This window comes from Platalea leucorodia (genome assembly GCF_965183815.1).
Source record: "Platalea leucorodia genome assembly, chromosome: 33".
NCBI classification, from domain to species: Eukaryota; Metazoa; Chordata; class Aves; order Pelecaniformes; family Threskiornithidae; genus Platalea; species Platalea leucorodia.
The window spans coordinates 229,400-248,612 of record NC_138855.1 but is presented as its reverse complement, the minus strand read 5'-3'; the positions used below and the strand labels follow the sequence as shown (position 1 = coordinate 248,612).

The window sequence follows — 19,213 nt, the reverse complement described above, 5'->3', positions numbered from 1 at the left end:
TAGCACCCCTATAGCCCCCTGCACAGCACCCATCCTGCACGGCACCTATAGACCCCCCTGCACGGCACCTATAGACCCCCCTGCACAGCAGCCACCCTGCACAGCACCCATCCTGCACGGCACCTATAGAACCCCCCCGCACGGCACCTATAGACCCCCCTGCACAGCACCCATCCTGCATAGCACCCCTATAGCCCCCTGCACGGCACCCACCCTGCATGGCACCCCTATAGCCCCCCCACACGGCACCTATAGAACCCCCCCACACGGCACCCACCCTGCGTGGCCCCTATAGAAGCCCTGCGCAGCACCCATCCTGCGCAGCACCCGTATAACCCCCTGCACAGCACCCATACAGCGTCGCGCCCCTGCTAATTTGCCCCCCTGCCCCCACCCTCCCCTGCCCCCACCCTCCCGTGCACCCTGCCCCCCTCCTCCATTGCACCCCTGTCTCATTGCACCCCTGCACCCACCCTGCCTTGCACCCACGTTGCATTGCACCCTGCCCCCCTCCTCCATTGCACCTGTCTCATTGCACCCATAAACCCACCCTCCCGTGCACCCACCCTCCCCTGCACCCCCCCTAAATTGCACCCCTGCACCCACTCTCCTTTGCACCCCTCCTCTATTGCACCCGTCTCATTGCACCCATAAACCCCTCCTGCCTTGCACCCACCCTCCCTTGCACCCCTGCTAAATTGCACCCTTGCACCCACCCTGCCTTGCACCCACGTTGCATTGCACCCCTGCCCCCCTCCTCTATTGCACCCGTGTTGCATTGCACCCTTGCACCCACCCTCCCGTGCACCCACCCTGCTCAGTTGCACCCCTGCCCCCCTCCTCTATTGCACCCCTGTCTCATTGCACCCATAAACCCACCCTCCCGTGCACCCCTGCCCCCCTCCTCCATTGCACCCGTGTTGCATTGCACCCTTGCACCCACCCTCCCTTGCACCCCTGCACCCCTCCTGCCTTACACCCCTGCTAAATTGCCCCCCTGCACCCACCCTCCCTTGCACCCTGCCCCCCTCCTCTGTTGCACCCCTGTCTCGTTGCACCCCTGCACCCACCCTGCCTTGCACCCACCCGGCCTTGCACCCCTGCTAAATTGCACCCGTGTTGCATTGCACCCCTGCGCCCACCCTCCCCTGCACCCACCCTCCCTTGCACCCCCCCTAATTTGCCCCCCTGCACCCACCCCGCCTTGCACCCCTGCCCCCTCCTCCATTGCACCCGTGTTGCATTGCACCCTTGCCCCCACCCTCCCCTGCACCCACCCTCCTGTGCACCCCTGCCCCCCTCCTCCATTGCACCCGTGTTGCATTGCCCCCCTGCACCCACCCTCTCGTGCACCCACCCTGCTCAGTTGCACCCCTGCCCCCCTCCTCTATTGCACCCCTGTCTTGTTGCACCCCTGCACCCACCCTGCCTTGCACCCACCCTCCTGTGCACCCCTGCACCCCTCCTGCCTTGCACCCCTGCTAAATTGCCCCCCTGCACCCACCCTCCTGTGCACCCCTGCCCCCTCCTCCGTTGCACCCGTGTTGCATTGCCCCCCTGCCCCCGCCCCGCCTTGCCCCCTGCCCCTCCCCCATCGCAGCGTGTCCCGTCGCCCCCATGACCCCCCCTCCCCCCGCAGGGACCCCAAGTTCCTGGAGCGCACCCTGCGCCTGGCGGGCACCCAGCCGCTGGAGGTGCTGGAGGCGGTGCAGCGCAGCCTGGTGGGGGAGCGCCCGCGGGCCTGGCCCGACTGCGTCGCCTGGGCCTGCCGCCATTGGCACCGCCAGTACAGCAACAACATCCGCCAGCTGCTCCACAACTTCCCCCCGGGGCAGGTGGGGGCCCGCCGGGGGGGGGGGGGGGGACCGGGCCCCCTGGGGTGCCTGGGGGGGGGCTGGGCCCCTTGGGGTGCCTGGGGGGGATCGGGCCCCTTGGATCGGGCCCCTGGGGTGCCTGGGGGGTGGATCGGGCCCCTTGGGGTGCCTGGGGGGGGATCGGGCCCCTTGGATCGGGCCCCTTGGGGTGCCTGGGGGGGGGCTGGGCCCCTTGGGGTGCCTGGGGGGGGCTGGGTCCCTTGGATCGGGCCCCCTGGGGTGCCTGGGGGGGATCGGGCCCCTGGGGTGCCTGGGGGGGGGCTGGGTCCCTTGGATCGGGCCCCTTGGGGTGCCTGGGGGGTGGATCGGGCCCCTTGGGAGGGAAGGGGGAGGGGGGATCAGGCTCCTAATTACCGGCCCCGTTAGCCCAATTACTGGCCTCGTTAGCCCTAATTAACGCCCCATTAGCCCAATTAACGCCCCGTTAACCCAATTAATGCCCCGTTAGCCCCAATTAACGCCCCGTTAGCCCTAATTAACGCCCCGTTAGCCCAATTAACGCCCCGTTAGCCCCAATTAACGCCCCGTTAGCCCAATTAACGCCCCGTTAGCCCAATTAACGCCCCGTTAGCCCCAATTAACGCCCCGTTAGCCCAATTAACGCCCCGTTAGCCCCAATTAACGCCCCGTTAGCCCCAATTAATGCCCCGTTAGCCCCAATTAACGCCCCGTTAGCCCTAATTTATGCCCCGTTAGCCCCAGTGAAGGCCTCCTTAGCCCTAATTAACGGCTCGCTAACCTCTAGTTAACGATGTCGTTAGTCCCGAATTGCCCTTAATTAATGGTGTCATTAGCCCTGAATTAACGGCCTCGTTAGCCCCAAGTAATGCTTCATTAGCCCCTAATTAATGCCTCGTTAGCCCCAATGAAGGCCTCATTAGCCCCAATGAAGGCCTTGTTAGCCCTAATTGATGCTTTGTTAGCCCTAATTGATGCCTCGTTAGCCCTAATTAACCCCTCGTTAGCCCTAATTAAGGCCTCATTAGCCCTAATTAATGCCTCGTTAGCCCTAATTGATTCCTCGTTAGCCCTAATTGGTGCCTTGTTAGTCCTAATTAAGGCCTAGTTAGCCCCTAATTAAGGCCTCGTTAGCCTTAATTAACACCTCATTAGCCCTAATTAAGGCCTTGTTAGCCCTAATTGGTGCCTCATTAGCCCTAATTAACCTCTCCTTAGCCCTAATTAACGCCTCATTAGCCCTAATTAACACCTTGTTAGCCCTAATAACCCCTCGTTAGCCCTAATTGGTGCCTCGTTAGCCCTAATTAACCCCTTGCAAGCCCTAATTAACCCCTTGCTAGCCCTAATTAACCCCTTGCTAGCCCTAATTAACCCCTCGTTAGCCCTAATGCCTCGTTAGCCCTAATTAATGCCTCGTTAGCCCTAATTAACCCCTCGTTAGCCCTAATCAACCCCTCGTTAGCCCTAATTTACCCCTCGTTGGCCCTAATTAACCCCTCGTTGGCCCTAATTAACCCCTCGTTGGCCCTAATTAACCCCTCAATAGCCCTAATTAACCCCTCGTTAGCCCTAATTAACGCCTCATTAGCCCTAATTAACGCCTCGTTAGCCCTAATTAACCCCTCGGCCCTAATTAACCCTCGTTAGCCCTAATTAACCCCTCGTTGGCCCTAATTAACCCCTCGTTAGCCCTAATTAACGCCTCGTTAGCCCTAATTAACGCCTCGTTAGCCCTAATTAACGCCACGTTAGCCCTAATTAACACCTCGTTAGCCCTAATTAACACCTCATTAGCCCTAATTAACGCCTCGTTAGCCCTCATTAAGCCCTCGTTGGCCTCGTTAACGGCCGCTCTCCCCCCGCAGAAGACGAACTCGGGGACCCTCTTCTGGTCGGGGCCCAAGCGCTGCCCCCACCCCCTCGTCTTCGACCCCGACAACGTGAGTCCCACCGGCACCCGTGGGTGCCACCGGTCGTCGTTGGGGGGTGGCATCACCCTTGGGTGCCACCGGCACCCTTGGGTGCCACCGGTCATCGTTGGGTGCCACCGGTCATCGTTGGGGGGTGGCATCACCCTTGGGCGTCACCGGCACCCTTGGCTGCCACCGGTCATCGTTGGGTGGTGGCATCACCCTTGGGTGCCGTCGGTCATCGTTGGGTGCTGTTGGTCATTGTTGGGTGGTGGGCCTCACCCTTGGGTGCCATCATCACCCTTGGGTGCCATCCATCATCACTGGGTGACATCCGTCATCGTTGGGTGGTGGGCATCACCCTTGGGTGCCATCCCATCACCTTTGGGTGGTCTCCATGACCCTTGGGTGCCATCCCGTCACCCTTGGGTGCCATCAGTCATTGTTGGGTGGTGGCCATCACCCTTGGGTGCCATCCCATCACCCTTGGGTGCCATCCCATGACCCTTAGGTGCCGTCCATCACCCTTGGGTGCCATCAGTCATCATTGGGTGGTGGCCATCTGCCTTGGGTGCCATCCCATGACCCTTGGGGGCCATCCATCACCCTTGGGTGCCATCAGTCATTGTTGGGTGGTGGCCATCACCCTTGGGTGCCATCCCATCACCCTTGGGTGGTCTCCATGACCCTTAGGTGCCGCCCATCACCCTTGGGTGCCATCAGTCATCGTTGGGTGGTGGCCGTCACCCTTGGGTGCCATCCCATCACCCTTGGGGGCCATCCATCCCCCTTGGGGGCCATCAGTCACCCCTGGCTGGTGCCCATCACCCCCCGCCACCCATGGGTGCCCCCCCCCGACACCCATGGGTGCTCCCTTGCAGCCCCTCCACCTGGACTACGTCATGGCGGCCGCCAACCTCTTTGCGCAGAGCTACGGCATCGGGGGCTCGCGGGACCGGGGGGGCGGTGGCCGAGCTCCTGCGCCACGTCCGCGTCCCCCCCTTCGCCCCCAAGGCCGGCGTCCGCATCCACGTCTCCGACCAGGAGCTGCAGAGCGCCACCGCCGCCCTCGGTACGGGGGGGGGCACCCATGGGTGCTGGGGGGCACCTATGGGTGCTAGGGGGGGTTGGGGGGGGGGGTTGGGGCAGCCGGGGGGGTTGGAGGTGCCTCGATGGTCTGGAGAACATGGTAGGTATGGGGTAGGGGCACCCATAGGGGGTGGAGGTGTGGGGTAGGGGCACCCATGGGTGCTGGGGGGTGGAGGTGTGGGGTGAGAGCACCCATGGGTGCTGGGGGGGCACCCATGGGTGCTGGGGGGGTTGGTTGGGTGGGGGGTTGGGGCAGCTGTGGGGGTTGGAGGTGCCTCGATGGTCTGGAGGAGCATGGTAGGTATGGGGTAGGGGCACCCATGGGTGCTGGGGGGTGGAGGTGTGGGGTGAGAGCACCCATAGGTGTTGGGGGGCACCCATGGGTGCCGGGGGTCCCATGGGTGCCCCCTGCCCGCAGACGACGGGCGCCTGGAGGAGCTGAAGGCGTCGCTGCCCAGCCCCGAGGAGCTGCCCGGCTTCCGCATGTTCCCCATCGACTTCGAGAAGGTGGGTGCTGCCCCCCACCCCCCCCCAGCACCCATGGGTGCCCCCCATGCCCCCCCACCCATGGGTGCTGCCTCCCAACGCACCCACCCAGCCGCTCTCGGGGAGCCCCAACCGCTTTACACCCCCCCCCCCGGAGCCAAGCGAAGTGGGTGCCCCCCCCCAAAATGGGTGTCCCCTCCAAAACGGACCCCCCCCCCATCCAAAATGGGTGCCCCCCACCCATGGGTGCTCACCCCCACCCATGGGTGCCCCCCACCCAGGACGATGACACCAACTTCCACATGGATTTCATCGTCGCCGCCTCCAACCTGCGAGCGGAGAACTACGACATCCCCCCGGCCGACCGCCACAAGGTGGGTGCTGGGGGGGCACCCATGGGTGCTACGGGGGGGTCCTATGGGTGCTATGGGGGGGTCCTATGGGTGCTGGGGGGGGGCTATGGGGTGTTTTTGGGGTTCTTATGGGGTGTTTTGGGGTTCTTATGGGGCGTTATGGGTGCTGGGGGGCACCCATGGGTGCTATGGGGGGGTCCTGTGGGTGCTGGGGGGGGTCCTATGGGTGCTATGGGGTGTTATTGGGGTTCTTATGGGGCGTTATGGGTGCTGGGGGCCACCCATGGGTGCTGGGAGGGTCCTATGGGTGCTATGGGGGGGGCCTATGGGTGCTGGGGGCGGGCTATGGGGTGGTTTTGGGGTTCTTATGGGGTATTATGGTTGCTGGGGGGCACCCATGGGTGCTGGGGGGGGTCCTGTGGGTGCTGGGGGGGGTTCTGTGGGTGCTATGGGGGGTTCTATGGGTGCTATGGGGTGTTATAGGGGTTCTGATAGGGCGTTATGGGTGTTGGGGGGCACCTATGGGTGCTATGGGGGGGTCCTATGGGTGCTGGGGGTCCATTGGGTCCTACGGGTGCTATGGGGGGGTTCTATGGATGCTGGGGGGGTCCTATGGGTGCCGGAGGGGGGGTCCTATGGGTGCTATGGGGGGGTCCATTGGGTGCTGGGGGGGGTCCTGTGGGTGCTATGGGGTGTTATAGGGGGCTCTTATGGGGCGTTATGGGTGCTGGGGGGCACCTATGGGTGCTATGGGGGGGGGTTATGGGTGCTGGGGGGCACGCATGGGTGCTATGGGGCGTTATTGGGGTTCTTACGGGGCGCTATGGGTGCTGGGGGGGGGCTATGGGTGCTATAGGGTCTGTGGGGCGCGCGCTCTGTAGGGCGCAGGGTCTGTATAGGGTCCGGAGGGCAGGTGCGGATCTATAGGGCCCCTATAGGGCCCCGAGGGCGCGTAGGGGCTCTGCAGGCTTTACGTTACGCGCAGGGGCTGCAGGCGTTCAGGGCTTCTATAGGGTCTGCGGGGAGCAGAGCGAGCCTATAGGGGACGCGTAGGGGCTATAGAGCACTTAGAGCACCTATAGGGTACGTAGGCAGTCTGTGCAGTATGTATAGGGCCTGTGGAGTACGTATAGGACGCGTAGGGTTTGTAGCGTATGTATGGGGTCTGTAGAGTACGTAAAAGATATATACAGCGCTTATAGAACCTATGGAGCGCGTATAGGATTCGGAGTCTATAATACGGATGGGCTCTGGGGACGTATAGGATTTATAGGCTGCACGTAAACTTCGTAGGCTCTATAACGTATATAAGCTCTGGAGACATATAGGGTCTGTAGAGAGTCTGTAGCATAAACATACAGTCTATAGAGCATATATAGGGGCTGTAGGGCCCATAGGGGACTTGGAGGGCCCATAGGGGGCTGTAGGGTCTATAGGGGACTGTAGGGCCTATAGGGGGGGCTGTAGGGTCTGTAGGGGACTGTAGGGCCTATGGGGGGGCTGTAGGGTCTATAGGGGACTGTAGGGCCTATAGGGGGCTGTAGAGTCTATAGAGGGCTGTAGGTCCCATAGGGGGCTGTAGGGCCCATAGGGGGCTGTAGGGCCCATAGGGGATTTGTAGGGTCTATAGGGGGCTTGTAGGGCCCATAGGGGGCTGTAGGGCCCATAGGGGGCTGCAGGGTCTAGAGGGGACTGTAGGGCCTATAGGGGGGACTGTAGGGCCCATAGGGGATTTGTAGGGTCTATAGGGGACTTGTAGGGCCCATAGGGGGCTGTAGAGTCTATAGGGGACTGTAGGGCCTATGGGGGGGCTGTAGGGTCTATAGGGGACTGTAGGGCCTATAGGGGGCTGTAGAGTCTATAGAGAGCTGTAGGTCCCATAGGGGATTTGTAGGGCCCATAGGGGATTTGTAGGGTCTATAGGGGGCTTGTAGGGCCCATAGGGGGCTGTAGGGCCCATAGGCAGCTGTAGGGTCTAGAGGGGGGGCTGTAGGGTCTATAGGGGACCGTAGGGCCCATAGGGGGACGTACAGACCCATAGACAACATCAGCGCCTATAGGCCCCCCCCAGAGAGCTGCACCCCCCCCTCCCCCAGGGCCTATAGCCCCCTTGGGGGGCGGGGCAGGGGGGGCGGTGCCCCCCCCCCCCCCCCGCCGCTCCCCTATAGGCGCCTTTTCTATACGGGGCAGAGCAAGCTGATCGCGGGGAAGATCATCCCGGCCATCGCCACCACCACGGGGGCGGTGGTGGGCCTGGCCTGCCTGGAGCTCTACAAGCTGGTCCAGGGCCACCGGCGCTTGGCCTCCTACAAGAACGCCTTCCTCAACCTGGCCTTGCCCTTCGTCGGCTTCTCCGAACCCCTCGCCTGCCCTCGCAACAAGGTGGGGGGCCGCCCCGTGGCGCCCGCCGCCCCTATAGGGGGGCTATAGGGGCCTGGTGGGCCTGGCGTCTACGGGGGCTGCCCTGGCTTGGCTTGGGTTGGGTTGGCGTTGGGTTGGCGTTGGCTTCTGGGGGTGGTTTGGGGTCTTGGTGGGGTTTGGGTGCTGCCCCACGGCTCCCTGACCCATAGAATCCAGCCCCATAGCACCCACAGACCCTATAGAGGGCCTATAGGGGCCTGGTGGGCCTGGCGTCTACGGGGGCTGCCCTGGGTTGGCTTGGCTTGGCTTGGGTTGGCGTTGGCTTCTGGGGGTGGTTTGGGGTCTTGGTGGGGTTTGGGTGCTGCCCCACGGCTCCCTGACCCATAGAACCCAGCCCCATAGCGCCCGCGGACCCTATAGATGTCCCATAGGGGCCCCATAGACCTGGTGACCCCTCCCCCCAGTCCCCCAGTTGCCCCCTGTGGGTCCTGGCACCCAACCATGGCTCTGTCCCCGTGGGTCCCACCCCTTCGCCGTGGGTCCCGACCCCTCGCCGTGGGTCTGACCCCTCGCCGTGGGTCCCACCCCCTCGCCGTGGGTCTGACCCCTCGCCGTGGGTCTGACCCCCTCCCAGTACTACGAGGTGGAGTGGACGCTGTGGGACCGGTTCGAGGTGCAGGGGCTGCAGCCCGACGGGCAGGAGATGACCCTACGCCAGTTCCTCGCCTACTTCAAGGTACTGGGAGCACTGGGAGGGACTGGGGGAGACTGGGGGGGGGGGGGGGGGCGGCCATGGGGGTCTTGGGGGGCAAGTGGGCCCCGCCCGATGGCCCTGTGTCCCCCCCGTGTCCCCCAAAGGGACCCCAAGTCAAGAGGGGACACCCCAAGGGAAGGTGGGGAGATGTGGCCACCACGGTGGCCAGTAGCCCCAGGGCCGTGGGGCGCCGTGGGGCACCCTTGGGTGCCCCGCGCCCCACCCGATGTCCCCATGTCCCCCCCCGTGTCCCTTTGGAGGACCCCAACACAAGAGGGGACACCCCAAGGGAAGGTGGGGAGATGTGGCCACCACGGTGGCCAGTAGCCCCAGGGCCGTGGGGCGCCGTGGGGCGCCGTGGGGCACCCTTGGGTGCCCCGCGCCCCACCCGCCGCCCCCGCCTCCCCGCAGAAGGAGCACCGGCTGGAGATCACGATGCTGTCGCAAGGCGTCTCCATGCTCTACTCCTTCTTCATGCCGGCGGCCAAGCTGCGCGAGCGCCACGACCAACCGTAGGCCCGGGGGGGCGGGGGGGGCGGGGGCGGGGCTGAGGCCACCACGGGTGGTCGCCATGATGCCACCGCGTGGCCACCTCCCCGTAGGGTGACGGTAGCCATAATTGAGGCCACCACTGATGGTCCCCACGATGCCACCCCATGGCCACCTCCCCGTAGGGTGACGGTAGCCACGGTTGTGGCCACCGCGGGTGGTCCCCATGATGCCACCCCGTGGCTGCCTCCCCGTAGGGTGACGGTAGCCATGGTTGAGGCCACCACTGATGGTCACCATGATGCCACCCCGTGGCCACCTCCCCGTAGGGTGACGGTAGCCATGGTGGAGGCCACCACTGATGGTCCCCACGATGCCACCCCATGGCCACCTCCCCGTAGGGTGACGGTAGCCATAATTGAGGCCACCACTGATGGTCCCCACGATGCCACCCCATGGCCACCTCCCCGTAGGGTGACGGTAGCCACAGTTGAGGCCACCACTGATGGTCGCCACGATGTCACCCCATGGCCGCCTCCCCGTAGGGTGACGGTAGCCATGGTTGAGGCCACCACTGATGTCCCCATGATGCCACCCCATGGCCACCTCCCCGTAGGGTGACAGTAGCCACGGTTGAGGCCACCACTGATGTCCCCATGATGCCACCCCGTGGCCACCTCCCCGTAGGGTGACGGTAGCCACAGTTGAGGCCACCACTGATGGTCCCCACGATGTCACCCCATGGCCACCTCCCCGTAGGGTGACGGTAGCCACGGTTGAGGCCACCACTGATGGTCCCCACGATGCCACCCCATGGCCACCTCCCCGTAGGGTGACGGTAGCCATAATTGAGGCCACCACTGATGTCCCCATGATGCCACCCCGTGGCCACCTCCCCGTAGGGTGACGGTAGCCATAATTGAGGCCACCACTGATGGTCCCCACGATGCCACCCCATGGCCACCTCCCCGTAGGGTGACGGTAGCCACGGTTGAGGCCACCGCGGGTGGTCACCGCGGGCCAGCGCCACCCCGTGGCCCCGTGCCGGCGGCGGGTGCCCCCCGGTGACGCCGGCCCCGTGTCCCCCAGGATGACGGAGATCGTGGCCCGGGTCTCCAAGAAGAAGGTCGGCCGCCACGTCAAGGCCCTCGTCTTCGAGCTCTGCTGCAACGACGACACCGACGCCGACATCGAGGTGCCCTACGTGCGCTACACCATCCGCTAGCCCCGCCCACCGGGGGCGGGGCCACGCCCCGGCCACGCCCCGTGCCCACCTGGCCACGCCCCCCCCCTCTGCCGAGCCCCGCCCCATCCCCCCCTTCCTCTAGTTGTTGTTGTGTCTTGGCCCCGCCCCCGAGTTGGGGGGGCGGGGCTTGGGAGGGCGGGGCGAGGGGGGCCCCGCCCAATAAATATAGACGTTGGCAAAAGATGGCCGCCGCCCCGCGCGTCGCTTTGGGGGGGAGGGGGGGGGAGGCGGTGGGCGGGGCCAAGGTGGCCACCGGGGGGTGTCACATGGCGCCAAGATGGGTGACGGCAAGGGGGTGGGGTGCCAAGATGGCCGCCGGTGACATCAGAGCAGCACCAAGATGGCAGCCGGGTGACAGCAAGGGGGTGTGGCACCAAGATGGCTGCCAGGTGACATCAGAGTGGCACCAAGATGGCTGCCAGTGACATCAGAGCGGCGCCAAGATGGCTGCCAGTGACATCAAAGCAGCACCAAGATGGCAGCCAGGTGACACCAAGGGGGTGTGGCACCAAGATGGCTGCCAGGTGACATCAGAGTGGCACCAAGATGGCTGCCAGTGACATCAGAGCGGCGCCAGGATGGCAGCTGGCTGACATCAAGGGGGTGTGGCACCAAGATGGCTGCCAGGTGACACCAAGCAAGTGTGGCGCCAAGATGGCTGCCGGTGACATCAGAGCGGCGCCAAGATGGAGGCCGGCTGACATCAAGGGGGTGTGGCACCAAGATGGCCACCAAGTGACATCAGAGCGGCGCCAAGATGGCCGCCAGGCGACATCGCAGTGGCACCAAGATGGCGGCCGGGTGACACCGCAGGGGTGTGGCACCGCGGCGGCACCAAGATGGCGGCCAGGGGACAGAGGGTGACACGGAGCCGCCAGCCGCCACCGCGCCTTTATTGGGGGGGGGACACGAGCGTCACCCGCGCCGGGGGCGGTGACGTCGCTGTCACCCGTGGGTGGGCGTGGTGTCACCCGTGGGGGGTCCCCGTGTCCCCTGCGGACGCGTCCCTGGCGCGTCACCGTGTCCCGCGTCACGCGGTCACCGTGTCCCCGCTCGTCACCGTGTCACCCGCGGCCTCGGTGTCACCCGCGGTCTCGGTGTCCCCAAGGGTCCCCCTGTCACCCACGCTCTCGGTGTCCCCGTGGCTCTCAGTGTCACCCGGGGTCACCGTGTCACCTGTGGTCTCGGCGTCCCCATGGCTCTCGGCGTCCCCATGGCTCTCGGTGTCACCCGGGGTCTTGGTGTCACCCGGGGTCTCGGCGTCCCCATGGCTCTCGGCGTCCCCGTGGCTCTCGGTGTCACCATGGGTCTTGGTGTCACCATGGCTCTCGGTGTCACCATGGCTCTCGGTGTCCCCGTGGCTCTTGGTGTCACCATGGGTCTTGGTGTCACCATGGCTCTCGGTGTCACCCGTGGTCTCGGTGTCCCCCTGGCTCTCGGTGTCCCCCTGGCTCTCGGTGTCCCCGTGGCTCTCGGTGTCACCGCGGCTCCCGCTGTCCCCCGGGGTCCCGCTGTCCCCGTCCGGGTGACGCTTGCGGCGCAGGAGGGCGCGGTAGCGAGCGGTGGCCGCCGCCACGGCGCCCTGCAGCCCCGCCACCTCCACGGCCACCGTCACCCCTGGGGACACGGGGGGGGGGGGACATTGCGGTGACACGGGGACAAGGAGGTGACACGGGGTCATGACCTTTAGCCCCCGCCCCCCCCAATTTGGGGGGGGAACCGCCCAGGTTTTGGGGACACCCCCCCCCCCAGATTTGGGGACCCCCCCCAGGTTTTGGGGACCCTCCTGCATTTTGGGGACACCCCCCCAGTTCTTGGCCCCCCCCAATGTTTTGGGGACCCCCTGAGATTTTGGGGACCCCCCCAGGTTTTGGGGACCCCCCCAGAGTTGGGGACCCCCCCCAGATTTGGGGACCCCCCCCCAGGTTTTGGGGACCTCTCCCATGTTTGGGGTCACCCCCTGGGATTTGGGGACCCCCCCCTGGATTTTGGGGACCCCCCCAGGTTTTGGGGACCCCCTCAGAGTTGGGGACCCCCCCAGGTTTGGGGACCCCCCCAGATTTATTTGGGGACCCCCCTGGATTTTAGGGACACCCCCCCCAGGTTTGGGGCCTCCCCCCCGGGATTTGGGGACCCCCTGAGATTTTGGGGACCCCCCCCAATGTTTGGGGACCCCCCCAGATTTATTTGGGGACCCCCCCAATTCTTGGGCACCCCCCCAGATTTTGGGGACCCCCCCAGTTCTTGGGGACCCCCCTGGATTTTAGGGACCCCCCCCAGGTTTTGGGGACCCCCCCAGGTTTTGGGGTCCCTCCCCAAGATTTTGGGGATGCTCTTTGGGTTTTGCCCCCCCCCCCTCATTTTGGGGACCCCCCCCCGGATTTGGGCAGCCCCCTTTGGGTTTTGGGGACCCCCCCGTTTTGGGGACCCCCCCGGGTTTTGGGGACCCCCCCTCACCCTGGATGAAGCTGCCCTGTGCCTGCCGCAGGCTGGGGGGCACCAGCACCCCGAACCAGGCCAGGGGGTCGGGGGGGGGCCGGGGGGGGGCACCCCCCTTTTCTGGGGGACCCCGCCGCTGCCGCAGCCCTGGGGGGGGGCAGAGGTCAGTGAGCCCCCCAAAAGTACTTGGGGACCCCCCAGCACCCCAAATCCCCCCCCAGCACCCACAGGTCCCCCCCAGCACCCATGGGACCCCCCCCAGCAGCCACAGGTCCCCCTTCAGGACCTCCCCAGCACCCCAACACCCCCCCAGCACCCATGGGACCCCCCCAGCACCCCAAATCCCCCCCAGCACCCATGGGACCCCCTCCAGGACCCCCCCAGCACCCACGGGACCCCCCCCAGCACCCCAAATCCCCCCCAGCACCCATGGGACCCCCTCCAGGACCCCCCCAGCACCCCAGACCCCCCCCCCAGCACCCATGGGACCCCCCCCAGCACCCCAGACCCCCCCCAGCACCCACAGGACCCCCCCCCAGCACCCATGGACCCCCCCAGCACCTATGGGACCCCCCCAGCACCCCAAATCCCCCCCAGCACCCATGGGACCCCCTCCAGGACCCCCCCAGCACCCCAAATCCCCCCCAGCACCCACGGGACCCCCCCAGCACCCATGGGACCCCCCCAGCACCCCAAATCCCCCCCAGCACCCACAGGACCCCCCCCAGCACCCATGGGACCCCCCCCTAGAACCCCCCAGCACCCACGGGACCCCCCCAGCACCCATGGACCCCCTCAGCACCCATGGGACCCCCCCAGCACCCACGGGACCCCCCCAGCACCCCCTTACCGTCGCCCCCCCCCCCGCTGGCCATCGGGGTCCTCGGGGTCCCCCCCCGTCCCCGGCACCTCCTCAAAGCGGGGGGGGGCCCCCGGGTCCTGCCTGGGGGGGGACACAGGGACACGGGTGTCACCTCCCCCGTGGGGACACCCCTGCCACCCTGTCCCCCCCCCGCACCTCACAACTGTCCCCACCCCCCCTTGGGGACACCAGTGTCACCCCCCCTCCCAAACTGGGGACACCCCTACTGTCACACCCCCCCCTTGGGGTCACCCCCAGTGTCACCCCTCCCTTGGGGACACCAGTGTCACCCCACATTGGGGACACCCCCAGTGTCACCCCTCCCTTGGGGACACCAGTGTCACCCCCCTTGGGGACACCCCCAGTGTCACCCCTCCCTTGGGGACACCAGTGTCACCCCACCCTTGGGGACACCCCCACTGTCACCCCCCCCTTGGGGACACCAGTGTCACCCCCCATTGGGGACACCCCCAGTGTCACCCCCCCCTTGGGGACACCAGTGTCACCCCCCATTGGGGACACCCCCAGTGTCACCCCCCCCTTGGGGACACCAGTGTCACCCCCCATTGGGGACACCCCCACTGTCACACCCCCCCCCTCGGGGACACCCCAGTGTCACCCCCCCTTGGGGACATCACTGTCACCCCCCCCTTGGGGACACCCGTGTCACCCCCCAGCCCCGTGTCACCCCCCATGTCACCCCCACGTCCCTTTTTGTGTCCCCCCCCCCCCCCCAGCCAGCGGGTCCCCGTGTCCCCCCCATGTCCCTGTCCCCCCCCCGTGTCCCTGTCCCCGTGTCCCCCCCCGTGTCCCCGTGTCCCCCCCCGGTGTCCCCGTGTCCCCCCCCCCGTGTCCCCTACCTGGGGAGGACGCGGACGCGGGGGACCATGGTGGCCCCGTACTGCAGGGACGAGACGCGGTGGCACCCCAGGGAGTAACGGGCCTCGGAGAGGGACAGCCACCCCTGGGGACACGGGGACACGGGGACACGGGGTCAGGGACAGCCACCCCTGGGGACACGGGGACACGGGGTCAGGGGACACGGGGACAGGGACAGCCACCCCTGGGGACACGGGGACACGGGGTCAGGGGACACGGGGTCAGGGACAGCCACCCCTGGGGACACGGGGACACGGGGTCAGGGGACACGGGGACAGGGACAGCCACCCCTGGGGACACGGGGACACGGGGACACGGGGTCAGGGGACACGGGGACAGGGACAGCCACCCCTGGGGACACGGGGACACGGGGGGACACGGGGACAGGGACAGCCACCCCTGGGGACACGGGGGGACACGGGGTCAGGGGACACGGGGACAGGGACAGCCACCCCTGGGGACATGGGGACACGGGGGGACACGGGGTCAGGGGACACGGGGACAGGGACAGCCACCCCTGGGGACACGGGGACACGGGGGGACACGGGGTCAGGGGACACGGGGACAGGGACAGCCACCCCTGGGGACACGGGGACACGGGGGGACACGGGGTCAGGGACAGCCACCCCTGGGGACACGGGGACACGGGGGGACACGGGGTCAGGGGACACGGGGACAGGGACAGCCACCCCTGGGGACATGGGGACACGGGGACACACGGGGTCAGGGGACACGGGGACAGGGACAGCCACCCCTGGGGACACGGGGACACGGGGACACGGGGTCAGGGGACACGGGGACAGGGACAGCCACCCCTGGGGACACGGGGGGACACGGGGTCAGGGGACACGGGGACAGGGACAGCCACCCCTGGGGACATGGGGACACGGGGGGACACGGGGTCAGGGGACACGGGAACAGGGACAGCCACCCCTGGGGACACGGGGACAGGGGGACACGGGGTCAGGGACAGCCACCCCTGGGGACACGGGGACACGGGGGGACACGGGGTCAGGGGACACGGGGACAGGGACAGCCACCCCTGGGGACATGGGGACACGGGGACACACGGGGTCAGGGGACACGGGGACAGGGACAGCCACCCCTGGGGACACGGGGACACGGGGACACGGGGTCAGGGGACACGGGGACAGGGACAGCCACCCCTGGGGACACGGGGGGACACGGGGTCAGGGGACACGGGGACAGGGACAGCCACCCCTGGGGACACGGGGACACACGGGGTCAGGGGACACGGGAACAGGGACAGCCACCCCTGGGGACACGGGGACAGGGGGACACGGGGTCAGGGACAGCCACCCCTGGGGACACGGGGACACAGGGACACGGGGTCAGGGGACACGGGGACAGGGACAGCCACCCCTGGGGACACGGGGACACGGGGACAGGGGGACACGGGGTCAGGGGACACGGGGACAGGGACAGCCACCCCTGGGGACACGGGGACACGGGGACACGGGGTCAGGGACAGCCACCCCTGGGGACACGGGGACACGGGGGGACACGGGGTCAGGGGACACGGGGTCAGGGACAGCCACCCCTGGGGACACGGGGACACGGGGACACGGGGTCAGGGGACACGGGGACAGGGACAGCCACCCCTGGGGACACGGGGACACGGGGACACGGGGTCAGGGGACACGGGGACAGGGACAGCCACCCCTGGGGACATGGGGACACGGGGACACGGGGTCAGGGACAGCCACCCCTGGGGACACGGGGTCAGGGGACACGGGGACAGGGAGTGGCACGTCCCTGCGTGTCCCCATGGCAGGTGACGTGTCCCCATAGCCTGTCCCCGCAGTGGGTGGCCCGTCCCCACGTGTGTCCCCAAGGTGGGTGGCCTGTCCCCGTGGCGGGTGACACGTCCCCACGTGTGTCCCCATGGCAGCTGGCACGTCCCCACAGGGTTGCCATGTCCCCACGCGTGTCCCCAAGGTAGGTGGCACGTCCCCATGGGGGGTGGCCTCTCCCCACGTGTGTCCCCAAGGCAGGTGGCACGTCCCCATGGGGGGTGACACGTCCCCACGCGTGTCCCCAAGGTGGGCAGCCTGTCCCCATGGCGGGTGACGTGTCCCCCCGTGTGTCCCCAAGGCGGGTGGCATGTCCCCATGGTGGGTGGCCTGTCCCCACGCGTGTCCCCATGGTGGGTGGCCTGTCCCCACGCGTGTCCCCGTGGCAGGTGGCATCTCCCCACACATGTCTCCGTGGTGGGTGACACGTCCCCACGTGTGTCCCCAAGGCAGGTGGCATGTCCCCACAGGGGTGGCACGTCCCCATGCTGGGTGACGTGTCCCCCCGCGTGTCCCCATGGCGGGTGGCCTGTCCCCATGCTGGGTGACATGTCCCCACGCGTGTCCCCAAGGCGGGTGGCACGTCCCCATGGTGGGTGACGTGTCCCCACATGTGTCCCCATGGTGGGTGGCATGTCCCCGTGGCAGGTGACACGTCCCCACGCGTGTCCCCGTGGCGGGTGACGTGTCCCCCCACGTGTCCCCAAGGTGGGTGGCACGTCCCCATCGTGGGTGGCCTGTCCCCACGCGTGTCCCCATGGCGGGTGACGTGTCCCCATGGTGGGTGGCCTGTCCCCACGCGTGTCCCCGTGGCGGGAGGCCTGTCCCCATGGTGGGTGGCCTGTCCCCACGCGTGTCCCCGTGGCGGGTGACGTGTCCCCCCGCATGTCCCCATGGCGGGTGGCATGTCCCCGTGGCAGGTGACGTGTTCCCCCACGTGTCCCCAAGGTGGGTGGCCTGTCCCCGTGGCAGGTGACACTTCCCCACGCGTGTCCCCATGGTGGGTGGCCTGTCCCCCCGCGTGTCCCCAAGGCGGGTGGCATGTCCCCATGGTGGGTGGCCTGTCCCCACGCGTGTCCCCGTGGCGGGTGACACATCCCCACACGTGTCCCCAAGGCGGGTGGCCTATCCCCATGGCGGGTGACGTGTCCCCCCCCGCGCGTCCCCATGGCGGGTGACGTGTCCCCCCCGCGCGTCCCCGCGGCGGGTGGCCCGTGTCCCCCATGTCCCCCGTGTCCCCGCGGCGGGTGGCCCGTGTCCCCCGTGTCCCCCCGTGGTGTCCCCGCGGCCCCACCTGCCGCAGGAGCTGGCCCAGGAGCTGTCTCCTCTCCTGCAGCGCCTCCAGCGCCTCCAGCAGCTCCAGCGCCGCCGCGTCCAGCGCCGCCTCGGGAGACCCTACGTAAACAAACCCCCCCGGGGGAGACCCTACGTAAACAAACCCCCCCGGCTCCACGTAAACACCCCCCCGTGGGCGACCCTACAGAAACAAACCCCCCATGGGAGACCCTACATAAACACCCCCCCCATGGGCGACCCTACATAAACAAACCCCCCACGGGAGACCCTACATAAAGAAACCCCACACTGGAGACCCTACATAAACACCCCCCCCATGGGAGACCCTACATAAACAAACCCCCCATAGGCGACCCTACATAAACAAACCCCCCCGGGGGAGACCCTACATAAACACCCCCCCATAGGCGACCCTACATAAACACCCCCCCCATGGGAGACCCTACATAAACACCCCCCCATAGGCGACCCTACATAAACACCCCCCCCATGGGAGACCCTACGTAAACACCCAGGGGAGACCCTACATAAACACCCACGTAAACAAGCCCCCTGCTATGGAAGACCCTACATAAACACCCCCCCATGGGGGACCCTACGCAAACAAAGCCCCGTGGGGGGATGCAACGCTATAGGGGACTCTATGTAAACATACACCCCCACCCCCCCACCAGGGGAGACCCTACATAAACAATTATTCTTTTGTGGAGACCCTACCAAAACAAAACCCGCTCGGACCCACATAAACACCCCCCCACTGCGGGAGACCCTACCTAAACGCACTCCCCTACCACATAAATAGCCGCAAGCATGGGCGACCCTACATAAACACCCCCCACCACCACATAAACACCCCCCCCCCCCGCCGTGGGAGACCCTACATAAACACCCCCCCCCCCAAACACCCCCCCCCCACCACGGGAGACCCTGCATAAACACCCCCTGTCACGGGAGACCCTACCAAAACACACACACACCCCCCCCGGACACCCTACACCACCAAACCCCATCGCTGACCCCCCCCCAAGGCGACCCTACCAAAACAAACCCCCTCGGCACCCCCTCACCGACCCTCCATCGCCGCCGGCTGCCGCTACCCCCGGCCCGCACCGCGGCCTCACGCCGAGCCGCCGCCTCCACCAATAGCAGCCGCCCCCGCCGCCCCTCCGCCAATCAGCGTGCGCGGCGAGGCGGGAGGCGGGGCTTGGCTGAGGGCCGGCGGCGCGGCGGGCTGAAGCCGGCTCGGCCGCCATCTTGGTTGAGGGCGCCGCCTTGCCCACCGGCGGCCGCCATCTTGAGTGAGGGCGCGGCGTTACCCGCCCCTCGCCGCCATCTTGGAGGTTCGCCTCGCCCCTTTCCGGCAGCACCGGGCTCTCCCATTGGTCCCCGGCCGCTCGGCC

At 66.9% G+C, this 19,213-nt stretch overlaps 2 protein-coding genes across 2 annotated transcripts in view; one reads left to right on the top strand and one right to left on the bottom strand.

The window, feature by feature from the left end:
• LOC309601394 (ubiquitin-like modifier-activating enzyme 1) overlaps positions 1–10,629 on the top strand; it is a 30,800-nt gene extending 20,171 nt beyond the window's left edge. The window contains 10 exon segments of the mRNA XM_082334381.1: positions 1,640–1,835; positions 3,701–3,775; positions 4,627–4,704; positions 4,706–4,817; positions 5,253–5,341; positions 5,602–5,694; positions 7,864–8,055; positions 8,669–8,770; positions 9,200–9,300; positions 10,367–10,629. Coding sequence (XP_082190507.1) covers positions 1,640–1,835; positions 3,701–3,775; positions 4,627–4,704; positions 4,706–4,817; positions 5,253–5,341; positions 5,602–5,694; positions 7,864–8,055; positions 8,669–8,770; positions 9,200–9,300; positions 10,367–10,502 — 1,174 coding nt within the window. The 3' untranslated portion in view covers positions 10,503–10,629.
• Positions 10,630–11,407: 778 nt separating this feature from the next.
• Positions 11,408–18,970, bottom strand: VMA22 (vacuolar ATPase assembly factor VMA22). Its single transcript, XM_082334323.1, is given in 7 exon segments — positions 11,408–12,140; positions 12,981–13,109; positions 13,813–13,825; positions 13,827–13,905; positions 14,685–14,788; positions 17,812–17,912; positions 18,885–18,970. Coding segments are annotated over 7 exon segments (1,020 nt in total). The 5' UTR covers positions 18,892–18,970; the 3' UTR covers positions 11,408–11,553.
• Positions 18,971–19,213: the final 243 nt, after the last annotated feature.